Source organism: Australozyma saopauloensis, chromosome 3, assembly GCF_035610405.1.
Source record: "Australozyma saopauloensis chromosome 3, complete sequence".
Taxonomy (NCBI): domain Eukaryota; kingdom Fungi; phylum Ascomycota; class Pichiomycetes; order Serinales; family Metschnikowiaceae; genus Australozyma; species Australozyma saopauloensis.
In genome coordinates this window covers 1,057,412-1,078,998 of record NC_086133.1, presented here as the reverse complement: position 1 = coordinate 1,078,998, position 21,587 = coordinate 1,057,412, and the positions used below count along the sequence as shown (strand labels likewise).

General features: G+C 45.0%; 8 protein-coding genes across 8 annotated transcripts; 3 read left to right on the top strand and 5 right to left on the bottom strand.

Annotated features, from left to right (window-relative positions):
* Positions 1–298: 298 nt before the first annotated feature.
* Positions 299–871, bottom strand: PUMCH_002649 (uncharacterized protein; the record flags this gene model as incomplete). Its single annotated transcript, XM_063021650.1, has 1 exon — positions 299–871. The coding sequence occupies one exon, from the start codon at positions 869–871 to the stop codon at positions 299–301; it is 573 nt and encodes a 190-aa protein (XP_062877720.1).
* A 976-nt stretch (positions 872–1,847) lies between these two features.
* Positions 1,848–2,801, bottom strand: PUMCH_002648 (uncharacterized protein; the record flags this gene model as incomplete). The annotated part of the gene is made up of 1 exon (XM_063021649.1): positions 1,848–2,801. The coding sequence occupies one exon, from the start codon at positions 2,799–2,801 to the stop codon at positions 1,848–1,850; it is 954 nt and encodes a 317-aa protein (XP_062877719.1).
* A 1,376-nt stretch (positions 2,802–4,177) lies between these two features.
* PUMCH_002647 (uncharacterized protein) lies at positions 4,178–5,128 on the bottom strand (the record flags this gene model as incomplete). Its single annotated transcript, XM_063021648.1, has 1 exon — positions 4,178–5,128. One exon carries the CDS (start codon positions 5,126–5,128, stop codon positions 4,178–4,180), a length of 951 nt encoding a protein of 316 aa, XP_062877718.1.
* A 1,489-nt stretch (positions 5,129–6,617) lies between these two features.
* PUMCH_002646 (uncharacterized protein) lies at positions 6,618–7,724 on the bottom strand (the record flags this gene model as incomplete). The annotated part of the gene is made up of 1 exon (XM_063021647.1): positions 6,618–7,724. One exon carries the CDS (start codon positions 7,722–7,724, stop codon positions 6,618–6,620), a length of 1,107 nt encoding a protein of 368 aa, XP_062877717.1.
* Positions 7,725–8,731: 1,007 nt separating this feature from the next.
* On the bottom strand, positions 8,732–12,481 carry PUMCH_002645 (uncharacterized protein; the record flags this gene model as incomplete). Its single annotated transcript, XM_063021646.1, has 1 exon — positions 8,732–12,481. The coding sequence occupies one exon, from the start codon at positions 12,479–12,481 to the stop codon at positions 8,732–8,734; it is 3,750 nt and encodes a 1,249-aa protein (XP_062877716.1).
* Positions 12,482–13,678: 1,197 nt separating this feature from the next.
* Positions 13,679–14,215, top strand: PUMCH_002644 (uncharacterized protein; the record flags this gene model as incomplete). The annotated part of the gene is made up of 1 exon (XM_063021645.1): positions 13,679–14,215. One exon carries the CDS (start codon positions 13,679–13,681, stop codon positions 14,213–14,215), a length of 537 nt encoding a protein of 178 aa, XP_062877715.1.
* A 1,636-nt stretch (positions 14,216–15,851) lies between these two features.
* Positions 15,852–18,908, top strand: PUMCH_002643 (uncharacterized protein; the record flags this gene model as incomplete). Its single annotated transcript, XM_063021644.1, has 1 exon — positions 15,852–18,908. The coding sequence occupies one exon, from the start codon at positions 15,852–15,854 to the stop codon at positions 18,906–18,908; it is 3,057 nt and encodes a 1,018-aa protein (XP_062877714.1).
* A 512-nt stretch (positions 18,909–19,420) lies between these two features.
* On the top strand, positions 19,421–21,529 carry PUMCH_002642 (uncharacterized protein; the record flags this gene model as incomplete). The annotated part of the gene is made up of 1 exon (XM_063021643.1): positions 19,421–21,529. One exon carries the CDS (start codon positions 19,421–19,423, stop codon positions 21,527–21,529), a length of 2,109 nt encoding a protein of 702 aa, XP_062877713.1.
* Between the last annotated feature and the right edge of the window lie 58 nt (positions 21,530–21,587).

Sequence of the window (21,587 nt, the reverse complement as noted above, 5' to 3'; positions counted from 1 at the left end):
TCCGATGACTACCGTCTGAATCAAAGAAGAAAACTTCGTTGAGCACTTGCACAAGATAGCGAAAAACAAAATAAAAAACAAAGGAAAAAACAACAAACAGCTGAAGATCTTCACCACACGCACCAGAAAATGCTATGGGTCTAATCCGCAACCTTTTCTCTACGACAGATCGTTGGTGGCTCTTTATTGTGGAAGCGCAGTAACAAATCTGGAAGGCCAAGGTAAACCCGATGTAAGCCGTATTTGAACTATTAAACAGAAAATGTAGTATATATGAAATGAAGAGCAACGAATACGCTTACTCGTTGTTAATCAAACCACGCTCAGAGACGTAGATACCATCCAAGAACTTACGGATATCCTTGTTTCTGACTCTGCAGACTTGTTGGATGTCAGCAGCGTTTTGAGAAACAGCCTCCAAGGAGTTACCGGACAAAACCAACTCATCCTTTTGGGTGGTGGATTGCTCAACGGTGACACCGTCGAAGATCTTGATTTGTCTGACTCTCTTCTCACCCAAGAAGTTTCTGATCTCGACGTAGTCTTGACCGTCAACAGTAACAACGTTAACGTTGATTGGGAAATGCGCGTAGACGTATCTCATCTTGTACTTGTAACCCTTGGTGACACCAGTGATCAAGTTGGCAACCAAAGACTTGACGGTTCTCAAAGCAGCAACGTGCTTTCTGTCACCGTTAATGACGGTGATCTTGATGGCCTTGTCGCTGACCTTGCTGAAAGCAACGTCGATGTGCTTCAAGTCCTTGGTGAGCTCACCTCTTGGACCGGTGACCTTGATAGATCTGGCCTTGATGGTGACGGTAACGCCCTCAGGAACTTCCAAGATTTGGTCGGTTTGAATGTACTTCATTGTGGTGTAGCTAGGTTGAAAAGTGGATGTGCGGATGGGTGGGTTCTTATATGGGGGTGGAAAATTTGGCGAAAAAGTCACGTGTGTGGTGCATACAGGAAACAGATGCCTGTTCGCACACTTGTGACGGTGAAAAAACGGTTAGGGCATGAGCCGCGACAACTGGATGTGTGAGGGAAGTGTGGATTTGAAGGTGTAAATTGAATAAAGTCATCTTCTTACGTTATTCTGTTTCTTTTATCTTGATAGAAGGTGAAATTTCTTTAGAATGTTTTTTTCCGGGCGCTTTTTTTACAGAATTTATTCATATAATCCTTGATACTCGAGACTGCAGATAAACGCATAATTTGCAGCCATAGACCAAAGTTGGGTCAGATTGTCTTCTACCGATTCAAAGATGTTTGGCTGATGAAAAACGACAAATATTGTCTATGTTTGTCATATCTGCTCGTAAACTTTGCTTCTGACGAAGGAATGATTAATCAATCAGCACCACAAGTAACAGAATGTTCTACTGAGCAACATTTACGTTATTGCAAATTGGCTTTTGGCTTTTTTCTTGCTGAATATTGTCGAATTCTATGTAAGTAATTATACAAGAAGATTTCAACATCCGAGATACTGATTGCTGTCTCTGGCTCCGGTGAACAGATATCGATTAGCTTGAAGTACCAGCTCTTTTATGAGCTCGAAGCACTCTACAAAACCAATAGGTATGGGAATCACTTTCTAGAACTCTAGCGATATCTCCTATGAGCCCATGCTTTTTCCAATGAAATCTACATCAAGCTTTACAAGCTTCATTCAAAACAGATTCACTAGACTACTTACCCTAATTAAATCCAAAGAGACTTGAGGCATCTCCAAAGGATGAAAAGATTCGTCTGATTTTTTACCGCAAAACTAGATTCACAGCTCTCAATTTACAAGACAGAGAAAGCTTTTCAACGGCGAGAGGGCTAGTTTCTCGTTTGTTCTATCTCTTCGCAAACATGAAGAATTTGTGGTGCGGTGGCATTAAAGGGAAGGCTCTGTAATTCCAATTCTCTTCGGCAAGTTGAGCCAGTTGGCCGCCCAAATACAATTTTCCGTCGTTGGCAGCCCATCGAAAAATTTTCCAATACAACACCAGCACCAAAATATAAACACACAAAGACACCATCATAATGATAAATGAAACGTGCACACCTTTTGCCTCAGAAAATGGAACTTTGAATAACTTGGTTCTGTTTGGCAGGCCAATTACGGCCCCTATTGCACCATACAATATGGCCCTCGAAACTGAGAAGCTGTAACTCATTATGGTATTTCTTTGAATCAATTTCCTTAAGGAGTGGAGGATGGCCCATACCGGCTGCAAGTATGACTTATAATACCAAGTTGTTTGTTCGCACCAGTGAATGTGGTATAGTTTGATTTGGCCAAAGGCAATCTTAACAGCCGCCTTTGCACTGGGATCTTCAACGCGATCGATGTTGGCGTCAATTTTGGGCTTCATTTCATTGAATGCCTCATTGTATTTCTCAATAACTCGAACCCATTCTATCGGGTGCTCCTTCAAAATATTAGAAGATAACCGATTCATCTTTGACAATGAATCAATATGAGACGCGTGTGCCAATCTTAAAGTGTTGAAATCTGAGATGATAGCTTCTTGATATCCTTGCCTGTGACCCTGAAAACATTTCATTGAATCAGAATTGAGACCTTCGCTGGCCAGATCAAAAATCACCTGCCACTTGTTGCACCAGGCCTCATCTGGGTAGTGATCCAACTGAAATTCATATGGTATTGTTGTTATACGTTCCGTTCGCTTCTTCTCGATATCTTTTACTAAGTCGGACCAGTCAACATCACCTCTGTATCCATTAATGTCCTTACCGCTCTTCATCCTAAATCTGTAATTTTCATATTGACTTCTATCTGCCATTTTGAAAAACAATTCTATAGCAACTATTCAATCGAGCATGAGTATTTCAATCAACTGATCAAAGGGCACTAGAATTCATGAACGTGGTATGTCTCAAGTATTCACAAACTTAAGAATGGACGTTGATGAAAATTGAAAAGCCCACATAAGAGGGAGAAAACTGGTCTCCTTTTATAGACGAGATTTCGCAACTTCCAATCCCAAATAATATTTAGACACCTGAGCGGGAATTTTAGCTTGTTGAAATCATAGCATATACTCTATGATTTTTCTAGCAAGTACAAGTAGACTTCAGCTGCAATGGCAAGAACACAAATGAAGGCACTCCGAGTTGAATTTATTGAAAAACAGCTGCTCGCACAAAATAAATGTCAAATATTGAAAGTGATGAGATCGAAAGAGAGGAGTCAAATTGTTCGGGTCAAGCGGAATCAACCCATCTTAGGGGATAGCCAGGATTGGAAATTGCAGCATAGAAGAAAAATACAGATAGAATTTGTGAGAGACAGCTGATGAAAAATGAAGATAGTATTACGCTCCAAATTAATCAACATTGGTACGATTCACGATATGGTATCCCTTTCTGGATACGATCTATCAGGTATTTATCTCTGAGTTCAATCGGTACCCGGATTTGTTAGAGCAATCGTTCATTCCTAATTATCTGTTTACTCGAATAATACTTCATTTAGAATCTCAGTATTAGTTGCCGTATGTAATCGACCGTAACTAGCCATACTTATAGCCAATAGGTCAGATCTTCGCCAAGCCAACGAACGCTACATCTGGTTCTTTAACGGCCATCATTGGGACATCCAAGGCTTATCGAACGGTCGCCCTAGCGGCCCGACGCTTCTGTATTGCTCTATCGTCGTTATCCAGAGCTTCTCATTTGATGTCCCTAACATTAAGTTCGATAGATGGCGCATCTCATTCGATGTCTCTTGTCCTAGCATCAACAGCTATCTCACTATTTTTTTGGTACTCTAGTCATAGTACACTACGAGTTACCGAAGAAAGTACCAGCTCTTGTTAGACTCCAAACGCTCTACGAATTCAATAAGCATGCGGATCTCTCTCTTGAAAAATCTTGCAATATCTGCCCTGAACGCAAACTCATTTTCAATGTAATCTAAATCGAACTTCTACAAGCCTCATTTGAAACAGATCGCTAGATTACATACCTTAACTAAAACCAAAGAGACTTCAAGCGTCTCCAAAGAATGAAAAGATTAAATACTGATTTTCAGTGCATATCAAGACTTTCAGCTCTCGAAATACAAGACAGACAAAGCTATTCAATGCCGGAAGGGCTATAGTCTCGTTTGTCGTATCTTTTCTCGAAAAGAGAAGAAGAAAATTGACGGGTGGCTGCATTACAGAGATGAAAATTTGTGGGTTGCTGGAATTGAAGAGAAGACTCTGTAATTCCAATTCTCATCGACAAGTTCAGCCAGTTGGCCGGCCAAATACAATTTTTCCTCCTTGGAAGCGCCTTGGAAAAACTTCCAAGACAACAACAGCAGCAAAATATAAACACACAAGGGCACCATCATAATGATAAATGAAATGTGTATACCTTTTGCCTCGGAAAACGGAACTTTGAATAACTTGGCTCGGTTTGGCAGGCCAATTAAGGCCCCTATGGCACCGATGAAAAAAACCTTCGAAAATATATAGCTATATCCCAGTATCACCCGTTTCAAAAACGTTTTCTTTGCAATGTGAAGGATGGCCCATACCGGCTGCAAGTAGGACTTGTAGTACCAAGTTGTCTGTTCGCACCAGTGAATGTGGTACAGTTTGATTTGGCCAAAGGCAATCTTAAGAGCCGCCTTTGCACTAGCATCTTCAACGCTATCGATGTTGGCATCAATTTTGGGCTTCATTTCATTGAATGCCTCATTGTATTTCTCAATAGCATGGGCCCATTCTACTGGCTGCCCCTTCATAGTCTCACCAACTACCCATCCCTCTACCCATCCCTTTTCCATCCTTGACAATGAAGCAATATGAGACGCGTGTGCTGATCTGAACGTGTTGAAATCGGAGATAACAGCTCCCTGAATTCCTAGCCTGTGACCCTGGAAACACTTCATTGAGTCAGAATCGAGACCCTCGCTGGCCAGATCGAATATCTCTTGCCACTTGTTGCACCAGGTCTCTTCTGGGTAGTGATCCAACTGAAATCCATATGGTATTACACCTTTACGTTTCTTTCGCTCCTCCTCTAAATTTCTTACTAGTTGGGACCAGTAATAATCACCCAAGTTTACACCGTATTTGTTATTGAATCTGTAATCGCCATATTGACATCTATTTGCCATTTTGGAAAACAATTCTATAGTATCTATTCAATCGAATTTGAGTGCTTTGTTCTACTATCAAACGGAACTTGGGTTTAGGACTGTGGTACTTCTCGAGAATCTACAAACCTAAGAATTAAAGTTGATGAAACTTGAAAAGGCCATAAAAGGGGAAGAAATTTGCTTCCTTTTTATAGACGAGACTACTCTTTCCTCCCCCTCCTTTCCTCCATGTAGGTGTTTCAGTTTTGCGCAACTTCCAATCCCAAGTAACAATTAGGCACCTGAGCGGGAATTTTAGCTTGTTGAAATCATAAAGAATACTCTATGATTTATTAAGTAAGTACAGGTAGACTTGAGCAGCGTTAGCAGGAACACAAATGAAGGCGCTCCGAGTTGAAACAAATTATTATAGAAACAGCTGCTTGCACTTAATAAATAATAAAAATTGAAAGGTACAAAATCGGAAGAGAGTAGTCACATTATTCCGGTTGAGCGGAATCAATCCATCTGAGGAGATAGTCAGGATTGGAAACTGCAGCATAGTAACAATACTGAAGGATATAGGCAGAAATTGTCAGTTGATGGAAAAGAAAGTTGTCTTACACTCTAGATGAGTATACATTGGTACGATGAACGATGTGTTATACATTTCTGGACACGATAAATTAGGTGTCTATTCCTCAACTCAGTAGCTACCCGGAATACCTCTAACACAATTCATACTGGAAGACATGTGTGTTCGCACGAACATCTTCATAAAAAAAAGATTGTTTATTCAGGTATAAAAACGATTGATGTCTAGTCTTGTTCAAGTTGAAGGACAGTTCCCTAGGTTTGAAATTGGGTTAAATAGCACCAAGTCCGAGTTTGCTCATTGGACCAAGAATGAAAGCAAATTGAGGGATTAATCAACAATAGCTGGATTCAAGAAGTCAAGAATTGAGACCAGGTCCTAAGATTATTGAACGTTCTTATTGAAACTTATAATAAAATTAGCGATGACCGATGTATCCTCAGTCACAGAACAGACTTTCCGAGGACCGTCTTTGCATCAACGCAATATATTCATAATGATATTCTGTTCGGTTTTGAAACAACCATAAGCTCAATCGGTTACCACGAAATAATGTCCGTCCCCTGTTAGTCGCCTTATTCTTAGAAATGAAGGTGGTCAATTGAAACATGGATTTCTCTATTAGGGTCTAAGTCTCTCTTCGAACACACTAAATGTCTTTTCTAGCATTGTGTTTTGGAGAATTGCACTCATGACTAAAGTAGACGCATTGGAATTCACTCTCAGCTCAAAAAAGATACATCGTGATGCATACCACAGATTCATTCAATATTCGAAGTCAGAAACACCTCACTTAATTGATATTTCTAGTTAAAATACTACATCGTAAAAGTCCGAAACAAATTGCCTAATTGGTGGCCGCCTGGCAAATGCACCGCACACCGCACACGGCGTCTACATCGCTCACGTTTATACTTTTTATTTTGTGACTAATTAGTTCTCTTGCTCGTCCAAGGTCTTGAACTCGAAGTACTTGGTGCCTCTAGGATAGGTGCATCCGTTCTCGAGCAACTTGACATAAGCCTTAGTGAAGTCAGCGAAGAAGAGGTCCTGGTTGGCAGCGTACTTCTTGACGCTCTTGACAAAGACAGAGTCCTCCTTCAAAGCCATGTCACTTGGCAACATCATGTATTCCTTGGTCTCAACGTCCTCGTACTGCTTTGGTCCGTTCCAGTCTCTGACTCTCCACTCCTTCAACAATTCCACGTAGTAAGCGTTGTTGAACATGTTTGGCGAAGGACCCCATGGACCGTCAAAACCAGATCTCCAGGTGTGACAACGACCCAAACAGTGGGCACCGATCAAGGCCACGGTCTCCTCATCAGTGAAGCCGTACTTGCCGAAAACGTCTCTGATGTGGGAAGCGCCCTGGGAAGCGTCTGGCAATCTACCGTTAGCTGGCACCTTGGACTCGTCAGTAGCATTGACACGGCCTGGTCTCCATGGAATCTTAGGGCCGCCGGCCTCTTGCACACCCACAACACCACCCAAGGTCCACAAGTCACCTCTACTGATCCAGGGGTACTTGACCCCGATCTCGGCCAAAAAGTCTCTTCCGACCTCCAAACCGGCGTTGGCGCCATCGGTGGACTCAGGAGAGTAGATCATGGTACCACCGTAAGAACCTCCAGAGTTCTCCTTCTTGTTGTAGGTACCAGATGCGTGCCACGAGAGACGCACCAACAAACCGTAGCGACCGGCACCGCGGTCGGCGTCGTCCTCGTCGCGCACCTTCTTGGCAATGTCGTTGTAGACCTCCTGGAAGTCGGCGTACTTCTTGCCTTCTGGGCACATGGCGTTGTTGATGTTGGCGGCGGTGGTTGCACCGAACAAAGCCTTGATGTAGTTGCCGCCGTTGTTTTTATTGTTGTTGTTATTGTTGTTGTTGTTACCATTGGAGCTGGAACCGGAGTATTTGTAGGACGATTGGTTATCGTTGGCAGCATAGAGGGCCAAACCAGCAGCACCGGCCAATCCAAGAAGGACGGACGACGCGCGGGAGGCATGTGCCGATGTCTGTCTAAGAGCAATGGTAGCCATGATGCGAAGAAAAGGAGAGATTAATTACAATTCAAAAACGGATGGGGGTGGGGACGCCGGTGGTATTTATACCTCCAGGGCCGGCGGTTTCTGCAGGACAGGGTTTTAGCCGGCTGGTGTGAAATGTGGGGCCAGCCTTGCGAAATTACTAAGAATGGTTTAGGTGGTGGTGGGCGATGAGGTGTGGATAATTCTGGGTGCTTACGAGGTCAAATGGGGAGATAGTGTCGAGGATATCGGGGTTATATGTCCGCAATTTTGTTTCGTTGTATATTTCTGTGCGTTGTTTCCTCCTATTTTTGTCGTTTCGGAATGCAGTGTGTTTGCTGATTGCGATTGCATGCGGGTTGGGTGGGAAAGATGAAGAGACGTAATTGGAGGTGAAGGAGCAGCTTGACAAGGTCGGCGATAATTTCATGTTAAAATTCAGACCCAATTGTATCTTGTCAAACTTTTGGGTTTTGCAAAAATTCTATTTTCGCGCCGAAATCTGGACCCCTTTTGTTTCAGATGTACCTATCCTTATCTGTGCGATGAGATGCCCCAACTGGCCCAGGACAACGCGCAGAAAACGGAGACTTCGCAGAGATATTTGATTTAGGGCAGTGCTACAACCTATGGAAAATCTTTCAGAGAGTCGGCTTTTTTTTTCGGATTATCGCTCGAATGGCTCAGATTTTGCACCCACATGTTCGCTGTTCCACGGTCCTGCAGGAACGCGCATAACGCCAATTGCAGCCGTGGTTATTGGCTGCAAGACCGGATTTATCGGGATCTCCAGGTGGAGAACTGGCTACTGTGATAGAAACAGATTTCGGTGATAACGAATTTTGGAAGGTGGAAATTTTAGGGCCAGTTATGGAATTGGCAGATTTTCACTGGTAAAATCGCTTTTTCGTTGAATAATGTAACTTGCTGGGTTCAGAAAATACATTCCTTCTACTAAACACAAAGGTCTATTAATTTTGCTTTCATTTCTCAGACTACATAATAATACATTACCTGGCTTACGCTTCAACTTCATCCAAGTACTTCTCAATCGTCAAGGCGTCCTCATACACAAATGATCCCTCTTCATTGTACACCTTGGCGTTCGCGCACATCAACCGGAGATCGTCCATGAACTGTTCGAAAGTGTCATAGCGCTCCTGCTGCAAGTTCTTGCGGATCGGCACGATTGCGACCGGCTTTGGAATCAATTGATAATAGTCGGGATACAACTTTTTGGGCGGGAGTTTGCGGAATATTTCGGCCACAGAGTGACCATCGTTGGCATAGAGTTCATCGAGTCCATCCAAGATCAGATATCCTCTTTCTGTGAATTCATCGAGCCCGTCATCGGCCTTTTTGTCATCTGCTTGATGACGACTCTTCTTCCACGATGGCTCATCCTCGGGCTCACCGCTCTCGCTACCTGCGCGCTTTTGTCTGCGAGCCCTCTTTTCCTCTAGTCTCTTGCTTGCCTCTTCGATGGTATCGTCTTCTGCCTCTAGTGCCATGGTCCATTGCTCCTCTGTCAACCCATCGTCGTACTTGATTTTTTTCTTTTCTCTCATCCTGCTGAGATCTTGTGGATCCTTCTCGAAATGGTGTGCGATGTTCTCTGTGATGTCTTCAGGCAACTCCTCGCGACTGATCAATCTTGTACTATATCCTCCCTCGCGAGCAATCTGGTTTTCCACAAGAACACGCTCGGCGTCAATCTTTCCAAACAATTCCTTCTCGTATTCAGTTCTGGCCAAGATCTCGTTTAACTCGTCGTCGTCCAAAGAATTGCTCTCCTCATTCTCACGATCACCCTGCTCTGCATCAAGCAATCGTTTAAGGAACTCCTCTTGTTCTTCGGCGGTACTCTTGTTGTCGAATTTACCAGCTTGAATGACCTTACCATCTATGTCTAGTTTCTGGTGGGCTCTTTCAAGAATGATTTCTTCCACCGAGTCATTGGTAATCAATCTCAAGATTCTCACCTCATTCTTCTGACCAATTCTATGGGCTCTATCTTGGGCTTGCAAATCCTGATGAGGATTCCAATCGGTATCAAATATAATGACAGTGTCTGCCGTTTGCAAGTTCAAACCCAAACCACCGGCTCTCGTAGAAAGCAAGAAACAGAAATACTCAGAGTCTGGCTTGTTGAATTCTTTCAACATATCCTGTCTGTCGTCGGCCTTGGTGTTACCATCAAGACGCAAGTACTTCAAATCCTTGATCCTCAAGAAGTCCTCAAAAATCGTCATGACTGTTGTCATTTGAAAGAACATCAAGACACGGTGATCACTGGCCTTCAACTTAGGTAAAATTCTATCCAAGAGCTCAAATTTACCAGAAGTTCTCCAAAGAAGTTCGTTGTTTGTTCCCATTGGATTGACAACATTCTCCACATCATCGAAAACAAAAGGATGGTTACAAATCTTCTTCAATTGCATGACCTTGTTGTTCAATCCCTTGATTCCAGATTTGTTGGTCTCCTCAGTGGCCTGGTTTCCAATGAAAATAGCGTTGTGCTTCAACATTTGCTGATACAAGACATACTGTAAGCTCGACAAGTTACATTTCAAAACCTTCTCGATCTTGTCTGGGAGATCCTTCTCCACATCCTTCTTCAATCTTCTCAATAAGAACGGTCTCAAAACTTTGTGCAATCTTCGAATGACCAACAAACTCTCTTCTTCTGAAAGCTCGATCTTCTCTTGAGACCCAGTGTTGGCAAATGGTGTATTGAACCATTCATCGAAAGACTTCACCGATTTAAAAATCTTGGGAAGAACGAAATTCAACAATGCCCAAAGCTCAGGCAAATCATTCTGAAGTGGTGTTCCGGTCAAAATCAATCTGTTCTTGGTTCTGTAGTATTGCTTCAAAGTGATAGATAACTTGGATTTCGTGTTCTTCATTCTGTGACCCTCATCGATAATCATATGCGAGTAGTAGAAACGACCCAACATGGCCTTTTCCTTGATAATGTATTCGTAAGTTGTCAAAACAACCTGAAAATTACCGATTCTAATTTCATGCGCAAGATCCTTACGTTGAGCAGGGGAGCCCTTGAACACCACCACGTTAATGGAGGGAGCCCACTTTTCGAACTCAAGCGTCCAGTTAGTGATTGTTGAAAGAGGAACAATGACCAAGAACTTGTCCTCGCCCTTCTTCTCAATCAAATATGAGACCAACGAGATGGACTGAATGGTCTTACCCAATCCCATCTCATCAGCCAAAATACCGTTCAACTTGTTATTGTACAACGAGACCATCCATTGCAAACCCTTGAGTTGATACTCCTTCAATTGACCACCAATCAACATCTTTGGCTGCTCCTTAATCTCTTCCTTGATACGATGAGCGACCTGGTAGTAGTCGATCTTTTCTCTCAACTCATCTGTGGCTTCAGCTTGAGAGTCGTCCTCAGCTTCATCATGCTCGGCTTGTTGAACACGAACCGCTTGAGTCAACGAGTCCAAAAAGGTGTTTGTCTGTTTCAACAAATGTGTAATTCTATGGTCCTTAGTTTGATCCAACAATTTGATATAAGCTTCCTCATCGTTGGCCTTCAAGGCTTGCAAACGCTGCTTGGCAGTCTTCTCCAATTTCTTGGATTCATCCTTTTCGGTAATAGCATGGAAATTGTTGATAGCACGGAGAAATTGCATTCTCTTGATGAACTTGTTGCCCTTTGTTTGCAGGTGGTCTTTGGATGTGGAAACAAGTTGTTCGATCTTTTTAATGTGCAAACGATGCTTTTGTGCTTGAGCCTCCAACTTGAACTGATCTTGCAATTGCGAAGACAACAAATGTGGTTGGGGCTGGTCAATTTTCTCTCTTATGTATAAGCCTCTTCTTCCTTGTAGCGAGATGGCATTTGTGGCCAACTCTGGCAGGTCGTATTGAGCTGTCAAAGCGATTTTACGGATGAAGTTATTCTTCAAGCGCTTTTGGAACGCAAGGGCTTGTAGCGACTTCAACTCTACTACGGCATTGATTTTCAAGGTATTATTGTCAAGAGCATCGGCGTGTTTGGCGTTGAAATCGTAGGTGCCCAAGTTTGCAGGGAAGTTCTCCAACTCCAGAATTCTGTTCAGGATCTTGGCAGAGATGATCTGTTCAGTGTAGTAATTACCCAATGGTGCTGCGGTAGGATCGCTTGAACGTTTACTAGCAGCAGACTCGATGCCCACAGCATGAGCTCTGGTCAAGAAATCGGCAGTGGAAGTTCCGGAAAAGTATTTTTCTATAATTTCGTCCACGCACTTCTGTGTGTCAGGTGTGACTTCAGATGAGGGCTCTTCACTGCCATAGCTAGAACACAACGAGGCAGGCAAGTCCATATCACGCGACAAGTACTGAAGACCTATGAGTTGTTTTTCAAGGAGTTGCAGGTCAAGGTCGTTATCGCCAGCCTTGTCGAGGGCGCTTTCGATGTTTGCATAGAGTTTCTCCTCCTCCGATGCAAGAGAGTCATATTTCTCGCTCACAAGCATGAACATGTTCTCCAATTGCTCTCGTTCGTCCGCGTAGACGTCGGAGAAGCCCGGTGCCAGATCAGCCTCGTGGTATTGCAGAAAAGACCGCTGCGTTTCGTGTCTATCTTTCAATTCTTTGGTAAGACGGAGAAGCAGCTGGTACCGCAAGATGCTATCATCGAGCTCCTTACGAGTCGATGGAAAGCGGACCGGTTTTGGGTCTGTTGTGGTTGCAGCAGTCTCGGCTTCCTTCGTTGCAGATCCGTTTGTGTAGCTGCTTACAGTTCCGTTCATTCTATATAGAGTATGTTTACGATTAGTGGATGGAAGTGATTTACTGGTGATCAGTACACTGAGTGAGTTTTTTGTTCTGTGAAAGGACCGATATGTACACCGGTATGATAATGAATGGTCGTTGAAGAAATCAACAAGAACTTCGTCACAAATGGAGCTTTTTCTGGATTTTTTTCGCGAAACGTGGACAACAGAATGCAGAGAACGCAGTGACACCACACAGAAATCGGATTAGCGCCGTTTGGGGTTGACGGCAGATGCAATGGAGTTGTTATTTGAAGAAGCCGAAGTTCGCGTAGACATTTTCGGTAGTGCGCGGCAGGATTTTGGAGAGAGTTCTGGGGGGTGGGTAAATTGGGGTGAAAACGATTTTTTTTTTTAATTTTACTTAAATTTGAGGTTCTTGGAATTATTGGATTTTTATGCATGGCTTTTTTTTGCGTTCTTAGGTTGGTTACGGTGATGGATATAGAATTGGTGGTGGTTCAAATGGTCAAAACGCAACTGAAGAGAAAATCGAAATTTTAATGATGGACGAATTTCAGACAACTAATGTAAAGGAAGTTTTTTATTTTCGTTTTTCGATCAAATCTACACTTCTTTATCCTCTGACGGGGTTCCTTCCACAGCACAGTGTCAGATATCTACGCCTGAGCTTCGAATAACTCAAATGCTCAAATAATATAAAAGAAGGGTAAAATATCTTTTCAGTAGAAAGAAAACAGATTTTTGACCAGTGTGAGGTCAAAAAAAACTTCCTGTCTTGGAATTCAACAGTTGCAACCACTCCATTTACACCAGGCCAGTGCATAGAAATACACTTGACTCCAATTTGGTTAATTTCTCCTTTCGAGTGCTCAAAATCTCATTCTCATTATCAATATCGCATTGGTGTCACAAGGGCCCTACCAGTTCCTCCATCCCACTCTCATATCTTCTCTACTAGCCAACAACCAGACCCAACTTCAATCAAAAAACAGAAACTCCCTCAAATCCTTCCCCGCTTCCTCCAAAAAAATATATAAACCCCTAAATCCCCCCTCGTACTATTTTTCTGGCAATATGTTAACGGTCGTATGATGCCTGCACCCAACCCCCACCTCGACCCTCAAATGCATCTACAGAAAGTGAACTGATCTCTACTACTTTACCATTCCCCCTGGAGAATATTCAACACATCTCAAATTAAACAAAAACATGTTTCAGGTCATTGGTCTTGCATCCCGGGCCTCTCGAACACAGGCAATGTTCCGTTCTCTCCGCTTCAACTCCTCCAACACACAAATGAACTGGGTGGACTTTTTCAAGTTGAGAACCGAATCAAAGAGAATCAACGTTGCGGCATCGTCGCTCACGAGTTTGATGGGTGCGTTTGCTACGTTAGCATATTTGGGAAACGTCGAGATCGATGTCGAACAGCCTATTTTCGGAATTGATCCATTCATGGTTCTTGGAGCACTGGTGGTCGTGGGTGGTGTGGCTGGATACTTGGTTGGCCCCTCGTTTGGCGTGAGAGTGTTCAACATGAAAAACAGCAAGGTGTTGCCTGCGTTCAAGGCCAAGGACCAGATCTTTTTGCAGAGAATCAAGCGGAACCGCGTGGACCCCTCGTCGCAGTCGTTTTCCAACCCCGTTCCAGATTACTATGGCGAGAGAATCAACTCGTTGAGTAAGTACAAGCAGTGGTTGCGGGACTGCAATGCATTCAGAAGAAAGACAGAGGAGTTCCTCTAGTGGTATATAGGTGCTGGCAATTGCCGGCTTAATGAATGTTGTAAATGGAAAGGCGTAGGCGGGTATTGAAGCAAGTGTTGGTGAGACTGGATTGAATTGAAGATACTCTGGGTTGACCCTCTTGCTTTCAGGGTAACACATGTGAAGTTTGAAATTGGCAAGATTGGTGATTGCAATTCATAGGGTTGGTAATTGAAACAGCAAATTGGTGATTGAAAGAGCAAAAACGGTGGTTTAGGAGTGCAACAGTGTTAATTGCAAAACAAAGATTGCAAATTACAAATTTGATGATCGGATTCACAATCTCGGTCTTGGAGGTGATTGGATGTAAAATATGTCGGTAGCTTTCATAGAATGACACCTTGACGAGACCAATTCAACTCGAAGTTCTGGTGTTTTTTGAGAGACTTTCCGAAACAAATTGACCATCAAAATTCACACAATTCATTTCTATTGTCTGTAGCTTCTACCGCTAATTCACGTAACCTGTTCGGTCATCAATTTCTCCATATCTCAAGCTTCTCTCTCAATGCGTCTTTCCTCCCAGACAGCTTCAAAATCAATAGATTCTCTGCCACTTTCAACTGCTAGAGCCTCGGGTTCTCACCACACAACATCCAAAAGAGAGCAGACTCATCTTAGGATAAACCAAAATTTTCCACAATTATTAAATCAAATTTCCAGGCGCCGAAATCGGAAATCCCTCCACTACACATCCATCCAACGGTCGCAATACCCGCGGCGGACTTTGCAGCCAACTCCGAAAGCGCCGGGAGTGTGACTCAGGAGTCATCTCCACAAACGCGACACAAGAACGGACCAATTCGATTTTGGAAGCAACGCGACCATCCAACGGTCTGGCTGCTGTTTCACGGCTACTGTTGACGGAATTCCAACGTTTTCGGTCGTTGATAATTGAGTCCAATTAAGGCCTCAGTACTGTCCTACTAGTGCCATACCGACTATACGAATGTCCATGGAATACCGTACATATTACTTTATACCCATCCTCAAAGGCAAATTTCCGCATTGAATCAATTGAGTAAATCAACTACAACTAAAATAGCATTCTCAAAATCTCAATAGATCACATATTGACCAATCTGTTTGGTTGGGCGTTCGGAGTTGGCAGAAGTCATCACCGAGCCCCCGGTTTGAGACTTCCGGGGCCCAAACGCCAGTCTTGTATGCCGTCCTATACTATAATTCAAATTCACCAGAGCCAATAAAACCACGAAAAAAACGCAGAAAAATAGATAAAAAATTCATTTATACAATTTCCTAGCGACAACTTTCTTATTTCCCCAATTTCAATTTCTTTCTCGCTCTTTCACTGACCCAAACAGGCCTCACCCCTAATTAACTATAGGTAGAACAAGTATTGGGCATCGGCAATTCAATTGAAAATCCCCCTCTCCTGCAGACAGGCGGCTGCGATCGCACACCCCGGAGCACCCGGAATCGAAACCGACAAATAGAAATCCCTGCAGAGGCGCCGCAACATGCACGCTCGCACCCGATGGCTTATAACAAGGCCCTTCTCCACCCTTTCCTCCCCCAACCACAGACTACTCGAATCGAGCAATCTGTTCCCGCCCTTTCTTTCTATAGTTCGTAGTTCTTACCTCTCTACATCATGCTAGGTGCGTTTAGAGCTGTCGCTCCCCGCGCCCGCGCCAATAGAGCTCTCCATAGTAAACTTGCCTCGATTTCCAGTACCAGAGTTGCTTCCCTTTCTGCCCTTTCAAAAACATCCATGGGTAAATTCGCCCGTGGGTACGCCACCGACTCCTTCTTGCAGCTGAACAATAGCAATTACGTCGAGGAGATGTACGAGGCCTGGCGCCAGGACCCCAACAGCGTGCACGTTTCGTGGAACGCATACTTCAAGAACTTGGACGCCGGCCAGGCTCCAGCTGCTGCGTTCACTGCTCCACCTACGCTTGTTCCTACTGTTGCCGGCGGTGCTGGCGTCGGGTTCATTCCTGGCGCTGCTCCCCACAGCGAGGACGTGGTGACCCACTTGAAGGTGCAGCTTTTGGTGCGTGCGTACCAGGTGAGAGGCCACCAGAAGGCGCAGATCGATCCATTGGGCATTTCGTTCGGTGCCAGCAACCAGTCCATTCCCGCGGAGTTGACCTTGGACCACTATGGCTTCACCGACGCCGACTTGAACAAGCAGATCACTCTTGGTCCCGGTATCTTGCCCCGCTTCGCGGACGGCAAGAAAACCATGTCTTTGAAGGAGATTGTCGACACCTGCGAGAAGTTGTACTGTTCCTCGTACGGTGTGGAGTACATCCACATCCCCTCCAAGGCCCAGTGTGACTGGTTGCGTGAGAGAATCGAGATTCCTCAGCCTTTTAAATATTCCGTAGATGAGAAGAGACAGATCTTGGACAGATTGATCTGGGCCTGCTCCTTCGAGTCCTTCTTGGCCACCAAGTTCCCCAACGACAAGAGATTCGGTCTCGAGGGTGCTGAGGCCATCATTCCAGGTATGAAGTCCATGATCGACACCTCGGTCGAGTACGGCGTTGAGGACGTGGTCATCGGTATGCCCCACAGAGGTAGATTGAACATGTTGTCCAACGTGGTGCGTAAACCCAACGAGTCCATTTTCTTCGAGTTCACTGGCTCCAAGGAGTTCGACGAGGGAAGCGGTGACGTCAAGTACCATTTGGGTATGAACTACAAGAGACCAACCACCTCCGGTAAACACGTCAACTTGTCTCTTGTTGCCAACCCTTCGCATTTGGAGGCCGAGGATGGTGTTGTTTTGGGTAAGACCAGAGCCATCCAACAATACAAGAACGACATTGGCGAGTTCTCCAAGGCCATGTCCATCTTGTTGCACGGTGACGCTGCCTTCTCCGCCCAGGGTGTTGTCTACGAGACCATGGGTTTCGCCAACTTGCCTGCCTACTCTACCGGCGGTACTGTCCACATCATCATCAACAACCAGATTGGTTTCACCACTGACCCACGTTTCGCCAGATCCACCTTGTACCCATCTGACATTGCCAAGTCTATCAACGCTCCTATCTTCCACGTCAACGCTGATGACATTGAGGCTGTCACCTTCATCTTCAACTTGGCTGCCGAGTGGAGAGCCACCTTCCACTCCGACGTCATCATCGACGTTGTTGGTTACAGAAAGCACGGTCACAACGAGACCGATCAACCTGCATTCACCCAACCTCTCATGTACGAGAAGATCTCGGACAAGAAGTCTGTCTTGGAGTACTACACCAAGCAATTGTTGGACGAGAAGACCTTCACTGCTGAGGACATCAGCGAGCACAAGAAGTGGGTCTGGAACCTTTTGGAGGAGTCTTTCGGCAAATCTAAGGAGTACCAACCAACCTCCAGAGAGTGGTTGACCACCCCATGGGAGGACTTTAAGTCTCCTAAGGAGTTGGCCACCGAGATCTTGCCCCACCTTCCGACCGCTGTCGAGGAGTCTACCTTGAAGAAGATCGGAGATGAGATTTCCCAAGCTCCAAAGGGCTTCGAGGTTCACAGAAACTTGAAGCGTATCTTGAACAACAGAAAGAAGACTGTTGAGACCGGTGACGGTATTGACTGGGCTACTGGTGAAGCTTTGGCTTTCGGTTCGCTTTTGTTGGAGGGCTACCACGTCAGAGTTTCCGGACAAGATGTTGAGAGAGGTACTTTCTCTCAACGTCACGCCGTCTTGCACGACCAACAATCCGAGAAAATTTACACCCCATTGAAGCACTTGTCTGAGGACCAAGGTGCTTTTGACATCTCCAACTCCTCTTTGTCCGAGTACGGTGTCATGGGTTTCGAGTACGGTTACTCTTTGTTCTCCCCAGATGCTTTGGTGCAATGGGAGGCTCAATTCGGTGACTTCGCCAACACTGCTCAAGTCATCATTGACCAGTTCATCGCCGCTGCTGAGAGTAAGTGGAAGCAAAGATCTGGTATGGTCTTGTCCTTGCCTCACGGTTACGACGGTCAGGGACCAGAGCACTCCAGTGGTAGAATCGAGAGATACTTGCAAATGTGTAACGAGGACCCTCGTTACTTCCCATCTCCAGAGAAGCTTGAGAGACAGCACCAAGACTGTAACATGCAAATCGCCTACCCAACCACCCCAGCCAACTTGTTCCATTTGTTGAGACGTCAAATGCACAGACAGTTCAGAAAGCCATTGGTTCTTTTCTTCTCCAAGCAATTGTTGAGACACCCATTGGCCAGATCTGAGTTGACTGAGTTCACCGGCGACTCCCACTTCGGTTGGATCATCGAGGACCGCGAGTTGGGCAAGTCCATTCACAACAAGGAGGAGATCAAGCGTATTGTCTTCTGTACTGGTCAAGTTTACACCGCCTTGCACAAGAAGCGTGCTTCCTTGGAAGACAAGACCACTGCATTCATCAAGGTTGAACAATTGAACCCATTCCCATTCGCACAAATCCGTGACGCCTTGGACAGCTATCCTGCTGTGGAGGACCTTGTCTGGTGTCAAGAGGAGCCATTGAACATGGGTGCTTACAGTTTCGTTGCCCCACGTCTTGCTACTACCCTTGCTAACACCGAGAACTACAAGGACGCCACTGTCCGTTACGCTGGTAGAGACCCATCTGCTTCTGTTGCTGCTGGTTCCAAGACCATGCACAATGTCGAGGAGGAGTCTTTCTTGAAGGATGTCTTCCAAGAAAACTAAACCCGTTCTATATATAAGTCATATCGTAATCAATATTGAGAGTTAGAGTCAATTGTCTAAAGTGTACTGGGATATTATCTATAGCGCTGGTTTGAAATAACATCTAGAGCACTGATTTGCATTGGTTGTGTGAGTATGCACAGTTTATAGTGTATGCTCTTAGAGAGCCAGTGCTTCAGCGAAAACGAAAATTTTCAGCGCTCATTGATCCGAAATATCAATATTATCCAAAAACGAAAACCGCTACATAAATTTTTACGTTTAGTTGAAACTGATAAATTACCTGAAGCGACAGGACGAAATGCTGGCTCATCGAGCTACTGGCCACTCCAAAACCAGAACAAATAAACGCAAAAAATGACCTTATACTGAAAACATTTTAGTTTTGACACAAAAAAACTTTTGTTCAAAAAAAAAATCAGATCTCGAAATCTCAATTTCCCAGATTGGCGACACTTATCGTCACATGACTGAAAAGCTGGGGAAGAAACCACTTACTACAAGACCCACGAATGACCGCCGATATCTCCTGGTACAAACAAAAACATGTCCTCAAAATCGGCGACGTCTGCCGCTACACGATCCGGTACACCCGCACGGACCCGCATATCTCCGAGATCTATCTCCGAGTAAAGAACATGGAACAAACCACCCTCAGAGCCATCCATCTCCTCAACGGGCCGTTTATGCTCTACTGTCATGTGACGCCAAAAAACTACAACCAGAAAAAGCCGTTTGTGCCGCAGGATTCGGACAGCAAAAAGGGGAACAGCGAAGTGACCTTCCGGAACCAAATCAAACCAGGACAAACGTTCAATGTTCGGCTATACTTGAACGATAACAGTTTGGCGGAGACGCACGAGGACGGAACGACCACGCACGAGTGGGAGTGTGACATTATCTCGCAAATTGTACTTAACCGTAGAGCATCGATAAGAGTAGTGGTAATGGTAGGTAACGATTTAGAAGAAATGCGCCGGCTCAATCGGTCGACGCTCACTTCGCTCAGCAAGGGCGACTTCAAATTGAATCACACGCAGCTGTGGAACAGCGACTGGGGGACGGTCCTATGTAAAGACTTGCAGGTGGAGTGTAAGACCACGGCAGATTTGTGGCCCAGTGTTCCGCTGACGCCCAAAGATAGGCCGCTTCATTTGGTGGTTGTCACCCATGGTCTCTTTTCGAACTTGACCGCCGATATGTTGTACCTCCGGGACTCTTTGTATGGCATTAAATCTGATGGGGCCGCCGACAACGAAGCCATCTTTGTGGCTGGCTGTAAGGATAATGCGGGCAAAACAGAGAAGGGCGTGCACCGTTTGGGTGTGAATGTAGCAGCTTCTGTAATTGATACTATTGACGACCTCACAACATCGGGATATACGGTATCTTCGATATCGTTCGTGGGCCATTCCTTGGGCGGCCCTGTCCAGGTATATGCTCTCAAGAACATCCTTCAAGTCAAGGGAGCTCTGTATTTTAAGGACCAGAATATCAAACTCAAGCACTTGGTCCTTTTGGCGTGCCCCATGCTCGGTGTTTTGAGCGAAATGAGCTTGATCATCCTGTGGTTCCTAGACTTGGGCACTCTTGGGAAAACAGGAAGAGATTTGACGCTTCTGAAAAAACTACCTTCGATCACGAATGGTCTCTCCCTGTTCCATGCATTGCGCCCGATTCTAGAAACACTCCCCGATGACCCGATCCAAAGTTGTCTCAAGCAATTTGAGCTGCTCACATTGTACGCAAATGCCATTAATGACGGCATTGTCCCTCTTCGCACGAGCGCCCTTCTTTATTTAGACTGGGAGGGTCTTGGCGAGGTGCGGCAAGTGAAGAGCCATCATGGTCTCAGTGACCAAGAATCGATAAACCCAGAAACTTTCCAGTCAGAACATTCAAACGAAAATCCTGCTTCGTCAAACACGTACGAGCCACTGGTTGGCAGCAACGATGCAGGGCCAGGGGTTGCAGAGATCTCGGAGGAGACCAACTCCAATTTCTCCGATAAATACGCTACCTTCCTCGCTCGCATCTTCAGTTTGGATGCGGAATCTGCTTCATCTGCCAAGAAGAAGAAGCGTCTTTCAAGATTGAAGAAATACTCGAAAATATCCGCCAAAAGTAGCGACACCCGCCTCTCCGAGAAGGCTGAGGAGGAAGAAGCCAATGCTCAAAACGAAAACGAAGACGGCGCGGATAACGAGGAATTCGACACTCTCCATATTCCTCCCAAAGCATCTGCTGTCGAATCTGCCATCAATTCATTGATTTGTCCGATTCCATCCAGAAGGTATGTGTTGGAGCCGAAGTCAAGATCGCAGGTCATATTCCACGACAAGTTCTATCACCACGATAGCCTCCCTGAGCAAGAACCCAAGCGGGTAGCCGGAGTCTCCAAATTTTTCAAGTACCGCGACTGGAGAGTGGACAAGCAAGTCCGGATTGCACGAAAGTACCATGCTCCTGACGTTGCTTGGCGCAAGGTTCTTGTTTGCTTACCACCGGATGCACACAACAATATTGTTGTGCGGAGAAGATTTGCAAACGGGTATGGGTGGGGTGTCATTGAACACTTGACAGAGAATGTGTTTGAGAAAAAACTACAAGCTAAATTTTAGCTGCTGTGCTCGTTGCCGCTAAGACATCTCACTAACATCTACATTTGCGATGAGCAAC